The sequence below is a fragment of the Oncorhynchus mykiss genome, chromosome 8, assembly GCF_013265735.2.
Source record: "Oncorhynchus mykiss isolate Arlee chromosome 8, USDA_OmykA_1.1, whole genome shotgun sequence".
Taxonomy (NCBI): Eukaryota; Metazoa; Chordata; class Actinopteri; order Salmoniformes; family Salmonidae; genus Oncorhynchus; species Oncorhynchus mykiss.
In genome coordinates this window covers 82331227-82358985 of record NC_048572.1, presented here as the reverse complement: position 1 = coordinate 82358985, position 27759 = coordinate 82331227, and the positions used below count along the sequence as shown (strand labels likewise).

The 27759-nt window shown below is 41.0% G+C and overlaps 2 protein-coding genes across 5 annotated transcripts; one reads left to right on the top strand and one right to left on the bottom strand.

Annotated features, from left to right (window-relative positions):
• Window positions 1-699: 699 nt before the first annotated feature.
• Window positions 700-17769, bottom strand: uck2b (uridine-cytidine kinase 2b). Its single transcript, XM_036986514.1, has 8 exons — window positions 17601-17769; window positions 7407-7472; window positions 7070-7163; window positions 5067-5163; window positions 4358-4500; window positions 3939-4036; window positions 3779-3827; window positions 700-2391 (listed from the first exon to the last, which is right to left on the bottom strand). The coding sequence occupies exons 1-8, from the start codon at window positions 17703-17705 to the stop codon at window positions 2252-2254; spliced, it is 792 nt and encodes a 263-aa protein (XP_036842409.1). The 5' UTR covers window positions 17706-17769; the 3' UTR covers window positions 700-2251.
• Window positions 17770-20878: 3109 nt separating this feature from the next.
• LOC118965565 (oocyte zinc finger protein XlCOF8.4-like) lies at window positions 20879-26563 on the top strand. Of its 4 annotated transcripts, none has more exons than XM_036986510.1 (5): window positions 20879-21535; window positions 22116-22319; window positions 22425-22688; window positions 22902-23729; window positions 24115-26563. In XM_036986510.1, the coding sequence occupies exons 1-5, from the start codon at window positions 21247-21249 to the stop codon at window positions 25065-25067; spliced, it is 2538 nt and encodes an 845-aa protein (XP_036842405.1). In that variant the 5' UTR covers window positions 20879-21246; the 3' UTR covers window positions 25068-26563. The 4 variants fall into 4 exon arrangements, with proteins under 4 accessions (XP_036842405.1, XP_036842402.1, XP_036842404.1 ...); XM_036986509.1 differs by having other exon boundaries at window positions 20880-21535; window positions 22116-22688; window positions 22902-23216; window positions 23319-23729; XM_036986507.1 differs by having other exon boundaries at window positions 22116-22688.
• Window positions 26564-27759: the final 1196 nt, after the last annotated feature.

The following is a 27759-nucleotide window of genomic DNA, read 5'->3' as shown; positions in this document are numbered from 1 at the left end:
ACCTCACCTTCTTAACCTTCCCTCGCTTAATCCAGTTGATTCTCCAATAGGGAAAATATGTTTCTCCTTGCTCCGTCAGAACGTGCTTTATTTCAAAGGGATATTGTCACAATTTACTGGAATACATTGGTCACTAATATCTGTTAAGAAAAAAGTCTGGTTATTACCACACAAATACCAAGATGTCTCTTTCAGAATGATCCATAAGTATTACCCTGCGAATCATTACCTGAAGAAACTCCAAAAAGACATTAACTGTATTTGTGTTGAGCATCCAGAAACAGTTTCACATTGTCTACATGTAAAAAAAAATGGAAAGATTGTTTTATAATTGTTAATATCCTTGATTACTTTTTTTTTTTAATGGGAGAATGTGCTGCTCGGTTTCCTTAACCATAAGGATAAAGAAAAACAATTTAACCTCAAATCTAATTGTGCTAATGGAAAAATGTCATATTCATAAATGTAAATTCACTAATAAAAAAAACTTCTCTATAAGGAATTGAAGCAGTACATTAAGACCAGTCTACATTCTTCCAATAAGAAAGCTGTTAACGATCAATGCGTGTGTTTCTTTTAAGGTCTTTGTATAATCTGTTGTACCCCCTAGCACGTTATCATTGTCTAGTTGTATACATACTGTTTTTTCTACGTTAAAAATAATCAGCTGTTGCAGGAATAAGTCAAACACACCTCCAGTTTTTTTTTTCTACCACTTTGCAATGTGCTTTTATTGTTCCAATCATCCAACATTTCTACGTCAATCCAACATCCAGACAAATTGTATGGTAAACATTAAGTCACAATTCAGCAACTGTATGCTTACTAAATACAACACTTGTAAGTGTGTATTACTAAATACACACTTACAAGCCATTTTATAGAAATTGACTAATTGGAAATAATAGTATTGTGTATTGTGTTTCAATTCAGCAGCGAAAAGGCATTGTGCTGGTTTCATGTTTTCAAGTCTTGTCAGAAAAATAATGATTCAGGTGTAATTCAGGTGTATTGCTGTTATGGGACCCTTCCCTCAGTTTGACTAATAATATCTCTGCACTTCAATGGTACTCTTGTCAACCTGAGAAAACAGTATTAGGAATATATTAGGAATGAACAATTACTAAATGACTAGGGGAAATTAAACTCCAATAGGTTTAATTCTTCAAAATGTTAAATTAATTCTGCTTCAAGATTAATTAGGGAAAAGCATTTTATGCAAATAGTTGAAGGTCTTGTGCAAGTTTAATCAATTAACCTGACAATTTCTATTTTGTGTTATAGCACTCGTAACACTTTACTGTGTTGACAATGAGATTGTATTTGGCTTCCACCACCAGGAAATACACAAGATATCATGCAGGACGAGTCAGCCCAAGCTAACTATACCACCGTTGTCAGGTAAGTAACACCAAAATTGGGCTTCCATAATAAAGAACCCTTGTTTGAGAATATTCAACCTTTGTTACTACTTCTTTACTTACTTCAACCTACCTATTCTGTGTGGAATTTAGAATTTAGAATGTCATGGAGTTTGGAACTTCCCTCTTGTGGAGGTTCTGTAGCTTAGCAAATGGTGGAGGGTAAGTGACAGGCAAAAGGCACCTCAACTAGGGAACGGAACATACAGACTAGAAAAACACGATAAGACCGACAAAAAAAAAAAAAAGGGGTAGGAAAAACCTATTTCAAGATTGTCAACGAGAACGAACAACGAGCGCAAATCCTGAGTTCTCATTTCACCTTTGTGTCTAGTTTCATCCCCATTTCAAGGTCCGACATTTTTCTCAATGAGGAATTAGATCCCAGCCTGTGATTTTAGGGTTTAATTCTCATTGGACAACACCAGTTTCCACATTTGATTAAATCTGTCAAAAAGCAAACTATATGAAATACAAATTTGAAATAAACGGATGAAAACAAAAAGGGGGTCATTCTTAACACATGATCTCATTGCAAAAACTGGAGGTTCTCTCCCCCCGCCTGAACCAAATCCAACAATTACAATAAAAGTACCTGTAATAACAGTAGTAGTAATAATAATAACAGTAATAATAATAAGCATGGTAGTTACTCTTTGCCTGCGTCCCAATTCTCTACACTTCTCCTACAACGACCAGAAGTGTGCAAGTGCACACTCTGGTAACAGGGTAGAGAATCAGGACGTAGCCTTCCTCCATCTTAAATACAGCAATGCCATTGGGGAATTATGTACAGATCTAATCACACTCTGCCTCCAATACAAAGGAGGTCAATGAGGGCGACTGCTGGACTCTGAGGTCTGTCGTTGCCGGGCGGGCGTGCTGTGCCCGTTCATGCAGCCGCTGTGCCGCTTGGTCAGTCCGCCGTTTAGAATGTCCTGGATGTGCTGTACTATCAGGTTTATTGCCACTGAAAAAAAAAAAAAAACCAGAGGAAGGGAACGGTGAAGTTAGGGTTTCCATTGTACATTCACAAAAGGGGTATAAAACAAGGAAACTCCAGAGGGAAAATTCATGTAACGTGGCGGCTGCATAAGAGCCTTTCCTTACTTACCATAACCCTTCACTATATTGACAAAAAGGGGCAAAAAAAGATTGCATACAACCCAGAAGGGTATTAAAGGATCAGATCTCACGGACGTTCTGGTCGTTGTAGGAGAAGTGTAGAGAATTGGGACGCAGGCAAAGGAGGTGAGGGCCCTCGGAGTGTGGTGTCAGGAAAATAACCTCACACTCAACGTCAACAAAACTAAGGAGATTATTGTGGACTTCAGGAAACAGCAGAGGGAACACCCCCCTATCCACATCGATGGAGCAGTAGTGGAGAGGGTAGCAAGTTTTAAGTTCCTCGGCATACACATCACAGACAAACTGAATTGGTCCACTCACACAGACAGCATCGCGAAGAAGGCGCAGCAGGCTGAAGAAATTCGGCTTGTCACCAAAAGCACTCACAAACTTCTACAGATGCACAATCGAGAGCATCCTGGCGGGCTGTATCACCGCCTGGTATGGCAACTGCACCGCCCTCAACCGTAAGGCTCTCCAGAGGGTAGTGAGGTCTGCACAACGCATCACCGGGGGCAAACTACCTGCCCTCCAGGACACCTACACCACCCGATGTCACAGGAAGGCCATAAAGATCATCAAGGACATCAACCACCCGAGCCACTGCCTGTTCACCCCGCTATCATCCAGAAGGCGAGGTCAGTACAGGTGCATCAAAGCTGGGACCGAGAGACTGAAAAACAGCTTCTATCTCAAGGCCATCAGACTGTTAAACAGCCACCACTAACACTGAGTGGCTGCTGCCAACACACTGACAACTCCAGCCACTTTAATAATGGGAATTGATGGTAAATGTAAATATATCACTAGCCACTTTAAACAATGCTACCTTATATAATGTTACTTACCCTACATTATTCATCTCATATGCATACGTATATACTGTACTCTATATCATCGACTGTATCCTTATGTAATACATGTATCACTAGCCACTTTAAACTATGCCACTGTTTACATACTCATCTCATTTGTACATACTGTACTCGATACCATCTACTGTATCTTGCCTATGCTGCTCTGTACCATCACTCATTCATATATCCTTATGTACATATTATTTATCCCCTTACACTGTGTATAAGACAGTAGTTTTGGAATTGTTAGTTAGATTACTTGTTATTACTGCATTGTCGGAACTAGAAGCACAAGCATTTCGCTACACTTGCATTAACATCTGCTAACCATGTGTATGTGACAAATAAAATTTGATTTGATTTCCTCCTTACCCAAGTTATCTGCTCCACGAGGGATGATCACATCAGCATACTTCTTAGTCTGGAAATAAACATTACAATTACTACAATAACTACGCAAGCATTTGCAAAGATTATGGCTGGCTTCATGGACTAGCACACAATATAACGGGGACACAGAGTGGAAACTTACTGGAAGACAGAACTCCTCAAAAGCAGGTTTGACAAATGTGATGTATTGAGTAAGAACCTGCTCAAGGTCCCTGCCCCGTTCACCTATGTCTCTTAGCACTGGAAGAAATAAAACAGGTTGGAACACACCCTAGAATTGGAACACAGAATATAAACCCTAGAATTGGAACACACACACACCACCTAGAATTGGAACACACACACACCCCCTAGAATTGGAACACACACACCCCCTAGAATTGGAACACACACACCCCCTAGAATTGGAACACACACACCCCCTAGAATTGGAACACACACACCCCCTAGAATTGGAACACAGAAGTGAAGAGACACTGACACAGAGTCTGACTGGCAAGAGTTTGTACGACGTTTAACCTTATCCAGAAATACACAAGGAAGTGGAGTCAGCAAACACACCTCTGCGTGAAAGCCGCGTGTCTGCATCCGTGTCTACGAACAGTTTCATCTGGAACAGGTCTCTTATCTCCTGGGAGTAGAACATCAGGATGCCCTCGAACAGCACCACGTCAGCCGGGTACACAGTCACAAACTCATCCTTCCTGGAATCAAACAAGACACCATGAATATATATAAATAAATAAAAAAATCAGGATGACCCAACAGGACACATGACATAAAATAAGAACGAACAGCCTGGTATTGTACAAACAGTTTGTATTGATATTTCCTAAGAAAACATCCTGTTAGAGACAACCAATGAGACAGATAAAATGGGATTGAATACCCAACAACGCTGTATTAAAACAGACCACAGAAACCTGCTCTACGTGGCTGTTCTCAGTAGGTAATACCTGAACTTGACAAATAAGAATACTTGGGTTAGAAACATGTACAGTTATTGTTAGAATACAAACAAGAGTAGAGGGGTATACTATCAAGCAGCAGCCAGCTAACCCTGATATAGAACTATTGATTTCCTGATTCATTAAGAAAGCTACATTTTGGATATGTGATTTTGGTTGTTGAGTCAATTAGACCATGTCCAATTCAAGATAAGATATTTAGGCGAGTTAGCTGGCTAAGTCCTTGATCCTGCTCTGTAGTACGCCTACCCCCCCCCCCCCCCCCCCCCCCCCGGTGGACACCGCAACAACAAGGAGCTCACCTGGAATGGGTGAAAAAGTCATACACAGGGATCTGTACGGTCTTCCCCTGCATGATCTGCCACAAAGTCTTCATGACCAGCTCATTGTCAAAGGCATCTGAAGAATGACAGATTTAGAGAAAGAAAAATTCCATGCGATTCACAAGTAAAAACAACAAGAGACAGAAATGGCTTAAGAGAAAGCAGGAGATTTAGTAAAAAATAAAAATAAAAAAATAAAAAGGTTTCACTTCCATTCAATTGGTAAAATAACAGACCATACATAGACCTCCATGTACCCATCTGCTGACAGTGGCCTCCACTAAACCCACATGTGAACACACGCTATCAAACACACACTAGACTAGTGTAATTGAGGAATCTCTGTGGAGTCTACTGGGTCACAGCTGTAATGCTCTGTCGCTCAGACCCTGGGTCTCCCAGAAAATAATATCTCCTGACACTTCTTCACACAAATCTAAAAAGTATTGGATTGGAGGAGACATGGGCTAGACTATGCCAGGCATCTCTCTTTTAAATCAGTGAGAGGAAATTAACACTTTAGGAGAAAGTGTTAATTCCCCCCCCCCCCGTGCAGCAGCTGAGAGAGACTCTGCTATTATAGATCTGCTGACTAGGAGTATGGCAGGAAGATGGGCTGAGTGTATGAGGGATGGATTGCCGACAGAGGCCAAAAATTGAAAACTCTGAAATTTTATATGAAATGTGGCCATGGATCACGTGATAAATTGAGTTTGAAATATAATTAAAAAGGGTGAATCATTGTATCAACTATCAACTGGGTCCGGCCCTGTAGACTTATTCATGCAAGGGATAAGAAGTAATCAGGTTGGCCTATTTTATGTCATTTTCACTGGAAAGGGAGAGAACTGGAAAGATTTTTCAAATACATCGAGGAACTATCGTCACTCATTGAATTTAAAAGACAGACTTTTACTTGCTGAAAAATTTACTTTGAGAAGCGCCACAGTTCATTGGCGGTGGTGAGTTAAGCCAATAGGAAATATTAAATCAGATCCCCCAAATGGGCACATTTATACAATTGCGCACAGGCCAGGTTGCCTAGGAATACTTGTGTGTGTAATCAGGTACACGTCCTTACTCAACATTGACAGGAGAGCTCCAAACAAAAGACAATTAATGAATTGACCAAACTCAAAATGAAATGAAATAAACCAAAAGTGGTTTCTCACAAGTGTAGCATTGGTTGTGCGCTCTGCAAACAACGTGTCCACTCCAACAATGAAAACAGTAAACAACTAATAATATTAATAATAATACAAAAATTCAATGCATTAGCAGAAATGACCGTAGCCAAACAAACACTGTTGATAAGAAATGATGGTTATTAACATTAATGTACTATTGGTAATATATGGAATGGGGAATTGATAGACGAACAATCAAAAGGGCAAACTCACACAATTAAATTATAAAACAATGAATTTGCACGAGATTGCATTTTCTGAAGAGCTGTGCATTGTGCGTCAGTCCCACGTAGCCAGCATGGCCCCACCAGTCCCACGTAGCCAGCATGGCCCCACCAGTCCCACGTAGCTAGCAGCCCCACGTAGCTAGCAGCCCCACCAGTCCCACGTAGCTAGCAGCCCCACCAGTCCCACGTAGCTAGCAGCCCCACCAGTCCCACGTAGCTAGCAGCCCCACCAGTCCCACGTAGCTAGCAGCCCCACGTAGCTAGCAGCCCCACCAGTCCCACGTAGCTAGCAGCCCCACGTAGCTAGCAGCCCCACCAGTCCCACGTAGCTAGCAGCCCCACCAGTCCCACGTAGCTAGCGGCCCCACCAGTCCCACGTAGCTAGCGGCCCCACCAGTCCCACGTAGCTAGCGGCCCCACCAGTCCCACGTAGCTAGCGGCCCCACCAGTCCCACGTAGCTAGCGGCCCCACCAGTCCCACGTAGCTAGCGGCCCCACCAGTCCCACGTAGCTAGCGGCCCCACCAGTCCTATGTAGCTAGCAGCCCTATGCGGACCCAACCCCATACCTGGGTGATCGAAGTTGAACTGGCCCTTGAGTGCTTTTGCCTTCTGTTCTGGAGTCAGCTCTCTGTAGAAACTGTCCTGGCTGAGGATGGCTACCTGGAAAACAACGACATAAGTCAGCACTACACTGAGGAAGCTAACCATCTCGGGTTGTATAATACTGGTATATATATATAAAAAAAAACTAAAGAATAGGGATAGATTGGAGAGAGGTTGGCTACCTGGAAAAATAATGACGCAGATCGGTCAGGGCTGCACAGTGGAAGCTAAACCCTGAGTGCTATGGCTGTGAGCTACAGTGCAGAAAAACCAGGACTGGGGGGAGAGAATGGAATCTACCTGTCGCTGGTGGTGGTCGATTTCGTTCTGGCCCAAAAGCTCCATGATCTTCTCACACACCGACGACTGCAGACACACAGAAGAACACAGGACGCATTTTACACTGATGTAAAAACAAACGACATTTGCTAGGTTTATCGTGGACCTAAGCTTGTCGCCTGCCTTCCCGCCTTGGGGACAATGACTCCCATCGTTAGGGCGGAGACATGAACATCGGAACTATATACAGATCTCTGGTTGCAGTCACATTTCTTTACACAGTTGGAAGAGGACATGATGCTGGTGAATTTTCACGTCCCATGTAACACAAGCAGTAAATGACACGACTTAGCTTCATTGTTTTCCGATACAGAAAATAAATGACTTTCTCGTGTTCCACATAGCCAGCCACGGAGTTGTGGTGCATAGTAGGCTATTTACTGTGCATTGATTGACAACTGAACAGCAAGTTGACAAATTTTATTTAAAATAAATAAATAAATAAATAAATAAATAAATAAATAAATAAAGTGTTGAACTGACTGAATAAAGTCGATCTTCTATATATGCCTTAGGTTTTCATAAAACGTAGTTACATGTCCATGGTATCGCGTCGGGACAAGTATAAACCAAAGGGCTTCCTAGACGTCGGGACAAGTATAAACCAAAGGGCTTCCTAGACGTCGGGACAAGTATAAACCAAAGGGCTTCCTAGACGTCGGGACAAGTATAAACCAAAGGGCTTCCTAGACGTCGGGACAAGTATAAACCAAAGGGCTTCCTAGACGTCGGGACAAGTATAAACCAAAGGGCTTCCTAGACGTCGGGACAAGTATAAACCAAAGGGCTTCCTAGACGTCGGGACAAGTATAAACCAAAGGGCTTCCTAGACGTCGGGACAAGTATAAACCAAAGGGCTTCCTAGACGTCGGGACAAGTATAAACCAAAGGGCTTCCTAGACGTCGGGACAAGTATAAACCAAAGGGCTTCCTAGACGTCGGGACAAGTATAAACCAAAGGGCTTCCTAGACGTCGGGACAAGTATAAACCAAAGGGCTTCCTAGACGTCGGGACTAGTAAACCAAAGGGCTTCCTAGACGTCAGGACAAGTATAAACCAAAGGGCTTCCTAGACGTCGGGACAAGTATAAACCAAAGGGCTTCCTAGACGTCGGGACAAGTAAACCAAAGGGCTTCCTAGACGTCGGGGTTTGCCAAACAGTGATGCTAAAGTGAGTGACTCGTCTGTAGCCTACCGGATCGCATCGGTGAGAGAGCCGCTCATTTGGCCTATCGGCAGATAAATTATGAAAACATTCAATGAAGATAGTAAATGGTAATCTTAAACAAATCTACTTTGAAACAAGACTATACACCTCATACACATGGTTATGGGCTTAAAAAAATAAAAAAAAAGTACCTGTACAATGGTCAGAGATAGAGTTGAAATGTATTTCATTTTCAGTTCACACAGAGAACACCAAAATACAAAACCATGACAAACACCGGATTTAATCAAATATTTTACAAGTAATGGTTCATTAATTATTTAAAAATATTCATAACATCGTCATTTGACTGGAGGAATGGGTTTTAAGCACCGTTATGGACTTACATCCAATTGTTGTTTTTCTATTTAAAAAAGGTGTGCTTGAGCAAAAACCTGAGCAAAATGTAAACCTGGAAAAAACAATACCTTAAAAACACTTTTACTCCCTTCTCCCCAATTTCGTGATATCCAATTGCGATCATCTCATTGCTGCAACTCCCCTACGGGCTCGGGAGAGGCGAAGGTCGAGTCATGCATCCACCGAAACATGACCCGCCAAAATGCACAACTTAACACCCACTGTATTATCCCGGGAGCCATCTGCACAATGTGTTAGGAAACACTGTTTAATTGACGACCAAAATCAGCCTGCAGGCGCCCGGCCCACCACAAGGAGACGCTAGAGCGTGATCAGCCAAGTAAACCCTTCCCTAAGCCGGATGACATTGGGACAATTGTGTGCCGCCCTATGGGACTCCCGGTTGTGACACAGCCTGTGATTGAACCCGGGTCTGTAGTGACGCCTCAAACACTACGATGCAGTGCTTTAGATCCGCTGCGCCACTCGGGAGGCCCTTAAATACATTTTTCAAGCAAATGTGGGCTATTTACTTAATTTTTAATAAAATACACAATTTGATGAACAAACATTGCGGCAGTACCTCGTACACCAGTAGAAGACTGGAATGTTCTAGAATGTTCTACAGTATGCTAGTTACCGTACAGAGTAGAGCATACTGTATGGTGTACTAGTTACAGTATGTTCTGTGTACTGCAGTGTGTTCTACAGTGTGCTAGTTAGAGTAACTAGTACTAGGGCTGTTACGGTGACCATATTAGTGCCACACTGACGGTCACGAGTCATGACTGCAGTCAAATTCCAGGTGACCGTTTAGTCTTCTCCAAGCTCTGATGCTGCTGATGGTCATTAGTAGCCTACTAAACTTGCTAACTGCCTGGTAGTCAGAAGTATATTGTCCCTCTAAACACTGACATCAATACAAATGTAATGAACATCTAAAATCAAAACACTTCATCAGTCCATGAGCTCATGTTGAGCAACAATAGATGTATTTTTCCCCCCCTGCTTCACGACAGGCGCATGATAATTGTCCATTCTAAATCAAATGTCACATTACTTAATATATGTAAAGACCAGATTAAATGAAGTCTGATGGGTGACAATATTAGTCTCACTTGTGAATGACGGCCAGCTTCTGTGCAGTAAAGCAAGAAACAGTTCATGTCTTTTTTTGTGCAACGTTTTCAAAATCATAGTTGCACACCTCATGTAGCCTAGCCCATAGGCCTATATGTTCTGATAAGGTTAGTATCACACCTCATGTAGCCTAGCCCATAGGCCTATATGTTCTGATAAGGTTAGTATCACACCTCATGTAGCCTAGCCCATAGGCCTATATGTTCTGATAAGGTTAGTATCACACCTCATGTAGCCTAGCCCATAGGCCTATATGTTTTGATAAGGTTAGTATCACACCTCATGTAGCCTAGCCCATAGGCCTATATGTTTCGATAAGGTTTGTATCACAACTAAAGTGGCCAAATACCTTCTTAGAATGAAGCACATTATTAATCCGCTTTACAACCGGTGTAGAGCATAACTAGCATACACAGGCAACGTGTGAGTTCACCCTCCCCAAAATACACTTTTATAATAAAGCATAACATTCATAATCAGATTTGCAGTCACGTTTGAGCAGTGGAGAAAGTACCCACTTTTAATACTTCAGTAAAGAGAACTTGAGGCGTTTTCTATTAAGGTAAGTGAAAGTCACCTGGTAAAATACTAGAGTAAAAGTCTAAGTATTTGGTTTTAAATATACTTAAGTATCAAAAGTAAAATGTAATTGCTAAAATGTACTTATCAAAAGTAAAAATCCTTACAAATTCTAACCAGGGGCACACCAACACTCACACAATTTACAAATGAAGCATTTGCGTTTAGTGAGTCCACCAGATCAGAGGCACTAGGGATGTTCTCTTGATAAGTGTATAAATTGGACCATTTTCCTGTCAAAATGTAACACGTACTTTTGGGTGTCAGAAAAAAAAAATTATAGAGTAAAAATTATATTATTTTCTTCAGGAATGTAGTGAAGTAAAAGTAGGCAAAAATATTAGGCTGTCCGACAAAATCTTGGTCATCGGAAAGCCTGGTCTTTCGACTAATCGATTGGTCAATTTAAAACTTTTCTATATAGACACTCCCTATGACTTTAATAAAATCAACTATATGAATTGAGCATGTCTGATGAAATAAGACAAGAGGGAGCCAGAGATCTAGATAATCTCCTCCCTCTCCTGCTGGCTTTCAGATTCTGCTATTACTCCAGACCTGCCAACCCTGTCCAATGCGGCAAATTGGAGATTCAACTCGCCCGCAGAGCACACGGCGAATTGGGGTTCATTCCCCGGACACTCGTGTGCGTGCCGTTTGTGAGTCTTGGTACAATTCTATAATTGCGATCAATCAGGTCTATAAAAGTTTGGGATAATTTGACAGCATTCCATTTACACGTATGGTAAAAGTCACAAGATCTAAATAGAAAAAACAAAGAGCCTTTATTCTTGGAGTTTATTTTATTTTTTAAAGTTATTTGTTTAGGTACAAAATGTACAAACGTCTAATCCCCTTTTTTTTTTACTGATATGATAAGAACAAATATTTGAAGCAGAGCATCAGTATCAAGGAAACATGTTATCCATAAAAACAAAAAAGCTATGATAGGAAACAGGGGGTGAGAACAAATGTTCTGGAGACCTTCAAAATGTTCAGAAAATCATTTCCTAGACAGATTTGCCTGATAGCTCGCAGATTTAGCCTTACGCATCAGGGTAGACTTATCTGTGGCTAACAGTTCCTCTGTCAATCATTGAAACCTTCTTGGTAACGAGGGCACACAACGTGTCTGTAACTGAGGGAGGCTCTGTCCTGGGTTTTGTTCTTGGAAACGAGACTGAATATTAGTTTGCATTCTGCATTGCTGCGGAACATGACCAATATCAGCCGAAAGGTGGGAGTAGACCAGGCGCCCCCCCCCCTCACTTGTGCCAATTTCTCTTCAGGCCTGATCCGTGCGCATGTTGACCAGACTCTGCTCAAAAGTTTTTTGGGGGGGTATTTGCATTGAATTTCTGTCACTAGCTAAAGTGAACTGCTGGCACTTTAGAGCCCACTGAATGGCCATCTTATGTTCACTAACGTTAGCTTGAAACAATCAGTGTTTACCTTTCCACAACACAGAGTCGAAGAGGGATTTGTCCATGTGTTTACGTACAGCTGACAGTCGGCACAACTCTGCATCACAACAAACAGGAGGAGGGGCAGACACCGGGTAGCTACATCAAATAATGACGTATTAATCTCCATGTCCGTTGACAAACTCTGTACATGTTTGTGTGTTGCAGCTTGAAAATCGAGATGTTAGATTTACTCAGTGGAGTTATTTTTTATTAAAATGTTTTTATTTAATTTTTTTTAAATACACTTTTAACTCAGATCTCATACCTGTGTACATGGACAGATAATTTAGTAGTTGGTACGCAAATGTTGGCAGGCCTGTTACTCTCCGGAAGTTGCCGGTAAAAGCTACAGGAGGAGTCGGCTACCTTTCTCAGGTGGAATGACAATTTATCTGATCATTTCTACCGATCTGCGTGGCAGTTAGTTTTCATATGCACATTTTCACGGAGCAGGTTAATTTAATTTACAATAACGTCTTCATATATATATATATATATCTTACAATGATTGTCATGTGGTTAATCAAAATTATACCCAAACCTAAATGAAAATGACACCTAAAAAGCAACTTCTATTGCAAACTACAGTACCAGGCAAACGTTTGGACATACTCATTCAAGGGTTTCTCTTTATCTTTACTATTCTCTACATTGTAGAATAATAGTGAAGACATAAAAACTATGAAATAACACATACGGAATCATGTAGAAACCAAAAGAGTGTTAAACAAAAAATATATTTTATAATTTAGATTCTTCAAAGTAGCCACCTCTGCCTCGACGACAGCTTTTTACAAGCAAATGTGGACAGTTCTTCCAACAGCCGATGTGTTAGTCTTCACTTGTAGCCTATGAGAAGGACCCCATCATGTGACGGACATTGGCTAATAACTGAGAGGTGCTTCGTAGCACGCACCCGGGAGAAGGGAATTAAAATTCTTATATTCAACACAAGAGCACAACGGCCTCTGGCCGCAAATTGCATGTTTTTTTAGGGGGCATTACGGCCAAAGGGGATTCCGCCTGGATTCAAGGCATTATCAAGTGCTTGTCAAATTGTGAATTAGGCGCTGATGAAGTGTGTACAACCTGCGCAAAAAACAAAGCCCATGCCTTTCATGCCACTTTTTTCAAATCATCATTGGAGTTGTATCATGCAGCCTTAGAATGTATTAAAAATTTAAACACAAAGCCCAATGTTGGTATCCCAACGGAAGTTTCATAAATAACAAAATAAAGCATATAGGAGGACCGGTTTCTTTGTTAACCGCTCAAAACAGAATAGCTGCACGCGCGCACTCGTTTGGAATAAATATCCTATTTTATTCAGCCATGTTCAATTGTATTCTTCATACTAAAAAAAAGAATGCCACAGAATTCTAAGCAACTAACTCCAACTCAGAGTATGCTATTCTGTTCTGAAATAGACCACATTTCTTAATTTCTTGTTTCTAAATTAAATGGATTGATTGTGATAGTGTAGGCTATATTAAACTGGTTTTATTAGACTGTCGATGTTCCTAAGGTCTGCATCAGTGGCTTGTAGACTATGTGTGGAAGCCAGGAGATGCTAAATGTGTTTGTTAATTAACGGTCAATTACTGTGAGACCGCAGTTATTTGATTGACAATCATTATCTGACAATTTCATGACCACCACAGCCCCACACAGTACCCCAGCGAAACATACTGTACCCAGTACCCCAGCGAAACATACTGTACCCAGTACCCCAGCAAAAACATGGAGCACTATGGAAGTACCACCCTGGACCCAAGTGCCCTTCCCAGTGCCCAGGCCACCTGTCCTCACAGACACCCTCAAATGCCAGGATCTCCCATCTACCAGGCTGCCAGTGCTGACGGGGCATTCTCCTGACCTGCCACAGACTATGGTGCTTTTGTGTCCGTGAAAAAAAAAGTGTCACAATGAAATCGGACGCCCATTCCGGAGACCGTGTTGTTCAGCACTGCAGCACACAGACTAACCTAAAGCTCCTCATCTAAGAGCCTGTCAAACACGATGTAGCTTCTATATACAGACTATGATTTGGCAAGACATGACACTACAGCGGGGTGTGTGTACAGTAAATATTACAGGCAGTAAGTCATCTGTTAGCAAATGCAAGCAGGCACAAGCCTGGATACCATTCAACCCGAGCCACATTGGTTCCAGTGCACTTACAGTAGGGTAATGTGACATCATGTTCAGTTCACCATGTTTGCTACACCACACTGCAGGTTATTACTGTTCGCTCACTACTTCCTCATAACTCCATGAGGCCAGCAATCCCAAACCACCCCACCTCAGTCACACCCAACACCATGTACAGGGATTTTCAAAGAGCCAAACAGTAGCCCGATGCCAAAAGTTAACTTAATGTATGGGTCAACAGAACAATAGGAACGGAGGAGGGTAAGGAAGGGGGCCAGGGAATGGAAAGGACATTGAGTAGAAGCTTCCATCGAGTTATTTTAAGAATTTTAACAGTAGTTCATTTCACAAGCTTATTACATATGCCTGGTGATATGACACAAACTATTAATTTGCTTTCCAAAGTACTGTTGGTATCAAGACTGGTATTTAATTGTGGTCTCAAACCAACAAGTACGAACAAATAGTGGAAAACTACAGGCCATACTAGGCTCAGTGTTAACACGTCATTATCAAATCACAAAGCTATTAACTACATAGTGTGGTAACTACATAAAAATCTTGACTGCGTCCTGTACTACTTTAAAAACAAACAATCTAGCGAACAAAATACATTTATTTGTAGCCTGGGTACAAGTAGAAAGTGAAGAAAATATTATGCTTCGTTGTTAACGGATCTCTTTTAAAAAAAGAGTCATATTGCTGTCAAAAACTGAAGGATTATCAAGATGAATATATTCTGCAATGGCATTGGATGTTCCCCCAAGCAACAATTAAAAAGACGTAGACAGCTTCCATTTTGTTTGAAGGAATACTTAAATAAAATGTTTTTTTTTATCAAGGATGTTTAAATGTGCTTGATTTTGGTACATCCAACATTATTTAAGACTAGATGGATCAACAATTACATAAATTTAAGGATAGGATTTGTAATATTATTCCAATTCTAGTTTTTGAAGAAAAAAAAAGTTAGTCATTGAATTTATCCTAAAATGTAACTTCACTAAACTAAATTCAAGAATTACTATCCTGGTTAATTGTATATAAACATAATTTCTCCCCTCATAGGTGTTTGAGTTGGAATAACAGAAAAATAATACATCTTCATTTTTTAAAGATGGTTAGAGAACGTTATTTTGTTAGTGACAATTATTTAATGACAAAATGTACAACTGTATAAATTCTGTTACATGACATTCCGGGGACGGTACAGTACCAGTCAAACTATGAAATAACACATACGGAATCATGTGGTAACTGAAAGTGTTAAACCAAAATATATTTTTGGTTTTAGATTCTTCAAAGTAGCCAGCCTTTGCCTTGATGACAGCTTTGCACACTCTTGGCATTCTCTCAGCCAGCTTCGAGGAATGATTTTACAACAGTCTTGTAGGAGTTCCCACATATGCTGAGCTGCTTTTCCGTCACTCTGCAGTCCAACTCATCTCAAACAATCTCAATTGAAAAACAGATGATGTCCCACTAAGCGCAAACCAGATGGAATGGTGCATCGCTGCAGAATGCTGTGGTAGCCATGCTGGTTAAGTATACCCTGAATTCTAAATAAATCACAGACCGTGTCACCAGCAAAGCACACCCCCACCTCCATGCTTCACAGTGGGAACCACAAATGCGGAGATCATCCGTTCACCTAGTCAGCGACTCAAAAAGACTTGGCGGCTGGAACCAAAAATCTCAAATTTGGACTCAGACCAAAGGACAGATTTCCACCGGTCTAATGTCCATTACTTGTGTTTTTTGGCCCAAGCAAGTCTTTTCCTGGTGTCCTTTAGTAGTGGTTTCTTTGCAGCAATTTGACCATCAAGGCCTGATTCACAGTCTCCTCTGAACAATTTATGTTGAGGTGTGCCTTACTTGAACTCTGAAGCATTTATTTGGGCTGCAATCTGAGGTGCAGTTAACGCTAATGAACTTATCCACTGCAGCAGAAGTAACTCTGGGTCTTCCTTTCCTGTGGCGGTCCTCATGAGAGCTAGTTTCATCATAGAGCGTGATGTTTTTTTGGACTGCACCTGAAGAAACTTTCAAAGTTCTTGACATTTTCCAGATTGACTGACCTTCGTGTCTTAAAGTAACTTTTGGTTACTACATGATTCCATGTGTTATTTCAGTTGATGTCTTCACAATTATTCTACAATGTAGAAAATAGTACAAATGAAGAAAAACCCTGGAATGAGTAGGTGAGTTAACTTTTGACTGGTACTGTATATACCATCGTTTTTTTTATGCAATACCTAGCAGGTCTTATAAGTCTTGTACAGGGAAATGGACTTGTCACTTATTAATAAGTGACTTGTACAGGGACATTATGTTCATTAGATGAAGAATTCAGTTCTGTGTGCGTCAAGCATATGTGCAAGAATAATTATATTAGGAAGATATGTACCGAGCCTGCTTTTCTTCCTGCAAAAGTATACTGGAATACAATTTTTAAAAATGTATTAGTAGCAACTGACGCCCGTTTCCCGCTTGCGCCCACGTCTGTTATTGTTATGTGGTTAATATTAGCTAGGCTGCTAAGCGTCAACAATAGATTCAACTGAAATAGCCAGAAGTCGTGTCCTCCGTCAATAAATAAGTCCAATAGTGGATAATAGCCACATTGTGTCGAATAGTTCGTCACTTTGACATTCAGAAGAGGGTACGAACCGTGGTCTTATTCGGCTAACCCGCGGGGCTAGCTAGTTAAACAAATAACCTTAAACAAAAGAGTGATTTAGCTGGCTGTACGGCGCGGTAGATAACAAGCTATAGGCTCTCTATAGCTGTGTGTGCAACAAAAAGTAGCTAGCTAACGTTAGCTGTCTAGCCAGTCTACTTAATAACATAAATGTTAGCATGTAGTGCCGGGGATAAAATATAACGATTACAGTTTAGCTAATTTACTAACTAGAAACTGTTGGTTGATTTGATAGCCAACTATAATTAACTAAATGTATTTGCCAACTTAATAAACTGTTTCCATTGTGTGTGTGTGTGTGGTGGAATTAGGCATCCTGGGGACAAGGGGAATATGATGCCAACGGATGAAGGAAACCACATGTAAAAGTTACAATCATTTAGCCAACTCGTTAATAAAATGCTGATTACTCAAGATTGGCAAGGGGTTGATGTCATTCAAACCAACAGTATGACATGAGCCACGCGGTCGACGAGTTTACGAGCGACTTGAACACATTCCATCAGTTTTAAAAACATACAACAATAGACAGTATATGTAAGGTGCTAACCTTGCCACTGGCAGTGCCTCCGGACACTCCGATAAGGAATGGTTGTCGGATAACGTTGTTATTTTCGGCATAGTCACTGAGATGTGTTTCAGTGTCCCCGGCCATGCTTGCAATAACGTGCCTACAACAACGCAGCTGGGAACAATACAGTGTCCCGCTGAGCTCCTCCCATCATTTCCTTCACAAAATGTATAATTTTTTAAATAAAATTTTGTATTAAGGAATTTTTCAAATGTCCTGGTCTTGCACATCGTGTGATTTGTATGTAAATTGATTCATAAAGCTGTATTATTTATATAAATTAATTGTATGTTTGCGCTTCATAAATGGTTAGTGCTATACAGAATCCTTGGAACTGCCCTACACTAAAACTTTACAAGTCCATTAATAAGTGACATATATATATATATACATGGGCAAAACTTTGATTTTAGAAGTGGGGGGGGGCATAACTTATTTATTTTTATTTTTTATTATCCATTCGGAAAAACACTACAAACAGCCTACATCTGGGAGGCGCCCGCGTGGTCCTAAAGCAGACCCGACACCCTTTTTGTATCACATTCCAATGGTAAAACGGGGGGCAGAAATTAAATGTCAGAATGTCCCCCCCCCCCTCCCCCCCATCGCCAGTGAAAGTTGCACCCCTGCTTGTAATTAACAACAAGACAACCAGGTGATGCCAAGAGTGTGCAAAGCTGTCATCAAGGCAAAGTGTGGCTACTTTGAAGAATATAAAATATATTTTGATTTGTTTAACACTTGTTTGGTTACTACATGATTCCATATGTGTTATTTCAGTGTTTTGATGTCTTCATTATTATTCTACAATGTAGAAAATAGTAAAAATAAAGAAAAACCATTGAATGAGTAGGTGTGTCCAAACTTTTGACTGGTACTGTATATACAGATCATATGGAAATGATTCAGACCCCTTGACTTTTTCCACATTTTGTTACGTTACAGCCTTATTCTAAAATTGAACACATTTTTTTTTGTCCTCATCAATCTACACCAAATATTCCATAATGACAAAGCCAAAAACTTTTTTTGATTTTTTGCAAATGTATATATAAAAAAAATATATATATATATCACATTTACATAAGTGTTCAGACCCTTTACTCAGTACTTTGTTCAAGCACCGTTGGCAGCGATTACAGCCTTGAGTCTTCTTGGGTGTGACGCTATAAGCTTGGCACAGCTGTATTAGTACCATGCCTCAGGACTACCTGACTACTCCTTGCTGTCCCCAGTCAACCTGGTCATGCTGCTGCTCCAGTTTCAACTATTCTGCATGCGGCAATGGAACCCTGACCTCTTCACCGGGCGTGCTACCTTGTCCCGGATCTGCTGTTTTCAACTCTCTCTCTCTCTACCGCACCTGCTGTCTCTATCTCTGAATGATCGGCTATGAAAAGCCAACTGACATTTACTCCTGACGTGTTGACCTGTTGCACCCTCTACAACCACTGTGATTATTATTATTTGACCCTGCTGGTCATCTATGAACGTTTGAACATCTCGGCCATGTACTGTTATAATCTCCACCCGGCACAACCAGAAGAGGACTGGTCACATGCTGTCTGCCAAGTACAGTTGAATCTGGGATTCATCCATGAAGAGCACACTCTCCAGTGGCCATCAAAGGCGAGCATTTGCCCACTGAAGTCGGTTACGACGCCGAACTGCAGTCAGGTCAAGGCCCTGGTGAGAACGACGTCCAGGTAGATGAGCTTCCCTGAGACGGTTACTGACAGTATGTGCAGAAATTCTTCGGTTGTCCAAACCCACAGTTTCATCAGCTGTCCGGGAGGCTTGTCTCAGACGATCCTGCAGGTGAAGAAGCCAGATGTGAAAGTCCTGGGCTGGCATGGTTACACGTTGTCTGTAGTTTTGAGGCCGGTTGGACGGACTGCCTAATTTGAAACAAGCAGTTCATGCTTGAAAACCCACAAATGTCGTTGAGTTAAAGGGGGCAATTACTTTTTCACACAGGGGTGTTGCATTACTTTTTTAAAAAACAAAATAAATGAAATAGTAATATTTGGGGGGGTATTTTTAAACGCAGGTTCCCTTTATCTAATATTAAGGTTTGGTTCAAGATCTGATAAAAAAAAGTATGCAAAAATATAGAAAATCAGATGGGGGAAAATACTTTTTCTTGCCACTGGATATATATATATATATATATATATATATATATATATATATATATATATATATACACACACTACCATTCAAAAGTTTGGGGTCACTTAGAAATGCCCTTGTTTTTGAAAGATAAGCACATTTTTGGTCCATTAAAATAATATCAAGTGTGATGTCAGAGTTGGACATCCCAAGGATTCCTGATAGCAAGGACACTTCTTAAATGACGTAAAAACATATAATCAAACGTCTATAGCTTGAGGTAAATCAACCAATTACTGTCATAGTGTATATTCCTCCGACAGCCTAAATGGTTACATTTCCAGTTCGTGTATTTTGGGATTCAAAGGAAAGTTTACCGGATATATTGTCTACCTGTACTGGGAAGGTTTAGGTTTCCAAAATATTATAGTATTCATATATAAAGTATTAAAGATGTTGAACCTCTTTTCATGTTATTTTTCTTTGCCTCGTCAAAAAAGTGACGCCAGATCTCAAATTCCGTTGCTAATAATCTTTTCTATTTACGATTGACTATTTTCACCACTTCCGGCCATAACCCTATCAAAGATTGTCTATTATATTGACAAGATATTCGAGTTACCGCTCTAACAATGGAAATATATGTAATCAAAGACGGAAGCAGGCAGTTCAGCAAGCAAGCAGTTCAGGTGGGACCAGTCTAGCCAATGAGAAGGCAGATACGCGTGTGAACAGACATGGAGATAGATAGAGGACTCAATTTTGTATCTGTACCACTATATCATCTGTGACACTATATCATCTGTGACAGCACCATTTTTTAAATTGAACTTGGCATGCCAGTTAAGAACAATTCTTATTTACAATGACGGCCTACCCGGCCAAACCCGGATGACGCTGGTCCAATTGTACGCCACCCTATGGGACTCCCAATCACGGCCGGTTGTGATACAGCCTGGAATCGAACCAGGGTCTGTAGTGACGCCTCTAGTACTGAGATGCAGTGCCTTAGACTGCTGAGCCACTCAAGAGCCATTTTCTTCTTCTTCATTGGCTGATTGCTCCCAAATAATAGGAATCCCCACCAAGTTGACTACTTTAAAATTATTTGAAGCCCTTAATTGGCAACATTGTATCCATGATGAGGCCTCTATCTAGCTCTATGACAACTCCGATATAGTCGATATTTCTAAATAGACGAAATGTCACATGCGTTTACTTATATCAGTGCATGCATAACAAGCTAACCATTACGAAACGTCTATTGTATCAATATAGTATTGTATTTACCTCACATAGCAAATTAACAATTCCATTTTCCGTTGACCGCCATACAAAAATTCCTCACGTCGTGGGCAGATTTTGGTTGGAGTAAAAGCTCTCGCTTCGCTTTTTCCTCTCTGTAGCTGCACATAACTACGTGATTCACATTGTTGCTAGCATATTTAAACCAAATTATTAGCATATTACTTAGATACAAAGTTTCGATCATCCGCAGAAGTCAGACCGATCTATGTTTAGTTTTCGCAAACGTTTGAAAATGTTGAGCAGTGTTTCTCTCCGGGCTCAGATCGCTTCCATCATAGAGGTACTTTCTAAAGCTGCGGTTTCAGAAATTAGCAAAGTAGTCGACGATGGCATAGTTGTGTTACGTGTGGAAATGTGTCGACGGGAAAATGAAATCAACGTCCTGAAAAATAATGTACAACAACTTGACAGCGAGCTTCGAAAAGCTCGAGGGATTAATGCTCGAAGACGCATTCATCATGGTCGATCAGTTGCTGCTGAGAATTTTAGGAGAGGTGGGTCGACGTAGTGGTACTAACTATTTTATAATCAATCAATAGCTAACTGTGCACGTGACGTCACATTAGTCAGCCAGAAATATTTGCAGGTAAACGATGTAGGCGTATGTAATCAGCCAACTCACGTTCACACTGCACTGTGCCCAGGGCTAACGTTAGGGCCCTACAACAGACGAGTGTGTCCTCGGGTCATATCTGTCTGTGCACAATGGGATGGGAGAGGAATAGCAATAACTATTATTATAACCAATTCAGTGGCCTTGTTGTTAGAGTGGAGGCCTACACCCTGAGTTTGGAAGGTTGGGGGTTCGACCACAGACTCTCTGCTTGACACTCAGAATTAAGGAGATGGATTTGGGAGTAAGGCCCTACAACAGACTAATATCCTGTCCAGGGGGTGTACTTATACATCCCGCTATAGAAACAGGAGGCATGTGAAATCAAATCATTATTATTACAAACCATTACACCCTTCTTTGACACAACTTCCCACAGCAACACATCCATTTAGATTACAATTAAAACAACCAATAAATGATTTTGATGACTGACATACAGTGCTTATTGATTTCCACAGGGCCTGGTAAAAGTGGTACCACTTGTGAGGGGAAGACCTCGCTTGAAAAACTGCAGCCTGAGGAAGATTTTAATGAAAAGGATGAAGGAGTTGGACCTGCAGATGAGATTCTGGTGAAGACTGAGCCAGGAGGAGAGGGTCAACAGGAAGAGCAGACTACAGGGATAAAAGACAGGGAAGCATCACGCAGCAGTGTTTTCTTTCCAGGGAAACCATATTTAGAGTCAGACATCAGAGAGGATATGATTTTACAGCTCAGACAGCAACCACGTCATCGGCAGTCAGACGCGCTCAGGAGAACAAGCAACGGCACAGTACAGTCAAACCCAGACCCTCAATGTGTATTGGGTTCTGACCCAAATTATAATACGACAAGGAGAGCGAGCAACCAAATATTTTGCCAGGTTAAGAAACACTTCATTTGCACACTGTGTGGAAAGAGTTTTGAACGTTACGGCCATCTTGAAAGACATCTACGAATTCATACGGGTGAGAAACCGTATAGTTGTGACCTGTGTGGAAGGTGTTTCAACCAGAAGGGGAGCCTCAAAGGACATCTGAAGACTCACAGAGGTAAGAGATTAGAATCACTTATTAGGTTATAGGTCATAGACAATTCCATGTATGCATTACTTCTGACTAGGGCCCATAGGGTAGTGCATCATATAGGGAATAGGGATGGGACACACTCACTACATAATGACATCCAATATGTTGGTTATTAATAGGACATAAACAATTCTATGCCTCATTGTTTTATTATTCAAATGTAATCTTTCCACACAGTATCGATGGACGGACTAGCTAACAACGAAGAGAAGCCTCTCCAGGATGGACGTCAGTCTGAGGAAGAGCAGATGAACGAGAAGGACGAAGTGTTCCAAACTGCTCCTCAGATGCCCACGAAGTCTGAGCCGGGGGAGGAGAAGGATGCATTCCAGACACTAGATCATAAAGCAGGAGAACAGACTGCAGGAAGAGCAGAACAGCAACTGGATGATGACTTGTCAACGTACGGGAGAGACGGCCGGCCGTGGATGTCCAGTTCACAAGCAGACAACGATATGGAGACGAGCAATTCAGAATATTTCATCAGTTCAGGTCAGAACTCCCAGTGTCTCACTGATCACTCTCCTGTACCTTCCAGTTCAGGTCAGAACTCCCAGTGTCTCACTGATCACTCTCCTGTACTTCCTGTCCTAGGAAGGGTGGAAGCGTCATGTAGCAGTGCTTCATCTCCAGGGAAACCATATGTAGATGTCAGCGAGGATATGATTTTACAGCTCAGACAGCAACATTATGGACCTTCAGACACACTCTTGATAGCAAGTGACGGTACAGTACATCCAAACTCGCAGGTCACGGACGGCGCTTCTCTGAACCATCCTCCCATCTTCTCCAGTTTTCCGGAAAGGAAGGTGAAAACCTTCCAAGGAGTCACCAAGGACAAGAAGTGCTTCATCTGCTCATTCTGTGGGAAGGTTTTTGAGCGTGTTGGTCATCTGGAAAGACACCAGCGAATTCATACGGGTGAGAAACCGTATAGTTGTGACCTGTGTGGAAGATGTTTCAACCAGAAGAGTAGCCTCAAAGGACATCTGAAGACTCACAGAGGTAAGAGACTAAAATAATATATATATTTTTTTAAATACATGAAAAACTAACTCTCTTAAGAGTGTAAATCAGTCAATTATTCTGTAATTAACAGACAGTATGCCCGTTATATCATTAAATAAGGCTTAAATAAGGCTGCATCCTTAATGGATCCCTATTCCCTTTATAGTGTACTACTATTGACCAGGACCCAAAGGGCTCTGATCAATAGTAGTACACTACATACAGAATTGGGTGCCATTTTGGGGTGGATACGAAGTGTTTTCCTGTTCTCTGTTGGGTTTAAGATGACATTAAACTGTTCATGTTGGATGATTTACATTGTTTGAATTGCCATGTTGTTAAAATCTATGCTAAAATACTTGATACTCTTTTTCCTGTCAAGCAGACGATGCTGACATGCTAACGGGACAATCTCTGCTTGATGATAAGAAGCCTGACTTTTATCCTAGACCCTCGGAGAACCCAGAGGAACCGAGGGATCAGCCCTCACCTGGTGAAGCACAGCCTAGCTCCGGGCACAGTGAGGAGGAGGAGGGCAGGGGGCAGGGGTTGATGGGGAGAGCAGAGAAAGAGAAGCAGTTTGAATCCCAGATACTCAGTCAGTCAGGACCTCAACACCAACAAAGCACAGAACGACCAGATTACCAGGACGACCCAGAGTATGTCATGGATGAGAGGGAGAGTCAGCTGTGTAGATCTTTCACAGAGAGGCACAGTGATATGGAGTCTGGATCACTAAATCCAGGTTGCTCCTCCGATGCGACAAAGCAGCAGAACTCCCATCCTGTTTCACCCAGTGTCAAATACCATCACAGTCCTTTTGATGGACTGCACCACCACCACGGGTTCTATACGTCAGCTTCTAGAGAGGTGGAACTTGAAGATTTGTCTTTTCAGGATGAGAAAGACAAGTTGGATGTGATTGAGCAAGAGCAGTATGCAGGGGTGGTTCTACATGCAAGGAACAGGGAGGATGGTGATGGAACAGTACTACCTAGGTTTCAGGACCGGGTACCACCGTCACCACTACCTGTAGAGGAGGAAACGGCAATGAGAGCGTATATCACAGAACCAAACTACAGTCAAGAGGGGATTTTATTTGCCCTTGGCATAGACAGTTTTGACAGTACAGAGGGAACCAGTGCCACTACAGACGACACAAGAAATAGATGTTTCATATGCTCCTTTTGTGGAAAGAGTTTTGATCGCCATAGTCATTTTGAAAGACACCTGCACACTCATACTGGTGAGAAGCCCTACAGCTGTGAGATATGTGGTAAGACTTTCACTCAGAAGAGCAGCCTGAAAGCTCATCAGAGACTTCATATAGGTTAATCAAGGGCCAAAGAGTCTTAAGTGTGTTCCAAATGCACCCTATCCAAATGGCACCCTATTCCTTATTTAGTGCACTACTTTTTAGGGTATGAATTGCCATTTGGGACACACCCTTACTGAAAGTTGTTTTTACCTCATCAAAACTCAAGTCAACACCAGTTAATGAGTATGGGACATTTGGCTGCTATTGTTAACACGTTGATGGTGTTGCAACAGTTTAGATGTCCAACTAAATTGTGTTGATAAGATGTCTTATTTGTTTGTTTGATATGGTCATTTTGACTTTTTAATTATTTATATTTTTGACCTTTTTAATTGAGAATCAATTCTCATTTACAATAGCGATATTCAAATGTTGGTGTTACGAAAAAAGGAACATTTGAGTAGTTCTTTGTTTTACGTCATCAGGTATCATCTCTCCAATAATGTAAAAGTGTTTTTAAGAAAAACTTTCCTGCATCAACCTTATGGATCATTGATCCAATTTAACATGTAGGCAACATATCCATTTTTGTTTGTTTGTGAAGACCTTGATGGTAGGGTTGCCTCTAACCCTTGATCATGACTCTGTTGTGTTACATTACACATGAGTCATTGGAGTAAGCGTCTTCTGTTCGTGGAAGTTTTAAGAGCCCAGACATTCGGTCTGACCATTACCACGCGTCGCTTGTGGTACAGTTTTGGAAGCATAAGGATCATATCAGCGAGAAAATACATTTAAATTGATACCTTTTTTTATAGGGTTAGTGTTTCCACAAGGCTGATTAGTGATGATCTCCTAACAGCTGTGTGTGTAAATGGATGCCACCACAAACACAGAAAAACACTGTCTTCTGTAGAGGGTTTATGTTTATTTTACCTTTATTTAACTAGGCAAAGAAGAAGAACAAATTCTTATTTTCAATGATGGCCTAGGAACAGTGGGTTAACTGCCTGTTCAGCCTTGTCAGCTCGGGGGTTTGAACTTGCAACCTTTCGGTTACTAGTCCAACACTCTAACCACTAGGCTACACTGCCGCCGATATGTATCTAGAACCAACTGCTGCAATTGAGAATAGATTCACGTTTAGATGGCGTATTTGGCTGTCTTGGCTACCAGACCCAATTCGCCTCTAAACAGAACATCCTTGGACAATAAGGAGTAAAGTTAGGCTCCTTTAGTTCATTATTGGGCTAGGTTGCTTACTACTCATTGAGTAGAATAGTTCAAATTATTGAGTTTTTTTATTCTAGCTATCTTAACCCAGGAAAATCAACTTAATTTATTTTTGCTTTGATTTGTTTTTTGGGGTTTCTGCTTGTGGATTTCTGAAATAAATGTAAAATTGTGAACGTCTCAATTTTGTGTGTTAATTGTTTTATTTAGTGACAGTAAAATAAAATGTTTTATAAGAGGATTCCTATCACTTTTCTTGTACTTACGGTAACAGAAATTTGACTCATGTTTGAAAAGGTTTTGCCCACCTCCAATTAAGGTGTTTTAAATGCCAAAGAATGGGACATGTAGTGGCTCTGTGCAAAGGAAAGACAATATATGGAGGGGAACAGGATTATGGTGAATGTGGGAACAATGTCAAGGTTAACTGTTGTAATTGTGGGAGGCACAGTGCATCATTTGGTGGATGCCAGGTGCAGAAAGTGGCTAGAGAGGCCCAAAGATATAAAATCATACATAATGTCTCTTAACAGAGGCTTCAAGGCAGTTTGGTGGAACTATTAGGCAGAATGATGGAGATGACAGGGTCAGTCCTGGAAGAAGTAGACCTACTGTAGGAGTTATGTTGGTCCTGACACCATTCTGAAAGCTTGCTCTCACAAATGTGTCGTGTCAAAAGACACCTTGATAGTTAATCAGATTGACTTTATAGCCTTCATTGGAAAGGTTATCAACATGACTGCACTTGAGGAAAGAAGAACAGCCAAGTTGAAGGTTATTGTGGGAGCAGCAACAGTTTTTTAGGAGTAACAGATGTTACTGTTGCCATGATTGTTGATATGTTGACTTTTAATCATTCTAATGATTGAATGTCTCAGTATAATGATAGTCATGGTTTTTGTCATCCTTCAGTGGAATGCCAGAAGCCTTATTGCTAACGGTCAGGACTTTAAGAAGTATGGAATTGATTTCGAGATCAAACCTGATGTGATATGTGCTCAAGAAACGTGGCTTAGACCACATCTTGATTTTATTATTCCTGGTTATTGTTCAGTTGGATCTTATTGATCAATTGGACAGGGTGGGTGGTTGTGCTACATTCATAAGGGAAGGTCATATATATGGTAATATACCTGTCCCATCTGAATATGAATGTGTGATAGTGGAAATCTACAGTGCAGGTAGTAATATTAAGTAGCAACATTTTTATAACCCTTGTCAACTATCTGTGGCGATGTTTGATGAAATATCTGGAGATTTGCGATCTAGAACGATACAGTGCATTCAGAAAGTATTCAGACCCCTTGAATTTCCACATTTTGTTAGATTACAGCCTTATTTTAAAATGGATTTAAGAAAATGTTTGACCCTCAATCTTAACACAATACCTCAATGACAAAGCAAAAACAGGTTTAGAAATTTTTGCACATTTATTACAAATAAAAAAACAAAGACATTTGCTTAAGTATTCAGACTCTTTACTCAATACTTTATTGAAGCACCTTTGCCAGCGATTACAGCCTTCAGTCTTCTTGG

Excerpts from the sequence above, each read along its gene's own strand:
- uck2b (XM_036986514.1), bottom strand. The coding sequence starts at position 17,705 with ATGGCCGGGGACACTGAAACACATCTCAGTGACTATGCCGAAAATAAC. Across the intron at positions 7,164-7,406 it reads TCGACCACCACCAGCGACAG|GTAGCCATCCTCAGCCAGGA; the intron begins GTAGATTCCATT and ends GTTGTTTTCCAG. Across the intron at positions 4,037-4,357 it reads CACGCGGCTTTCACGCAGAG|TGCTAAGAGACATAGGTGAA; the intron begins GTGTGTTTGCTG and ends TATTTCTTCCAG.
- LOC118965565 (XM_036986507.1), top strand. The coding sequence starts at position 21,247 with ATGTTTAGTTTTCGCAAACGTTTGAAAATGTTGAGCAGTGTTTCTCTC. Across the intron at positions 22,689-22,901 it reads ACATCTGAAGACTCACAGAG|TATCGATGGACGGACTAGCT; the intron begins GTAAGAGATTAG and ends CTTTCCACACAG. Across the intron at positions 23,730-24,114 it reads ACATCTGAAGACTCACAGAG|CAGACGATGCTGACATGCTA; the intron begins GTAAGAGACTAA and ends TTTCCTGTCAAG.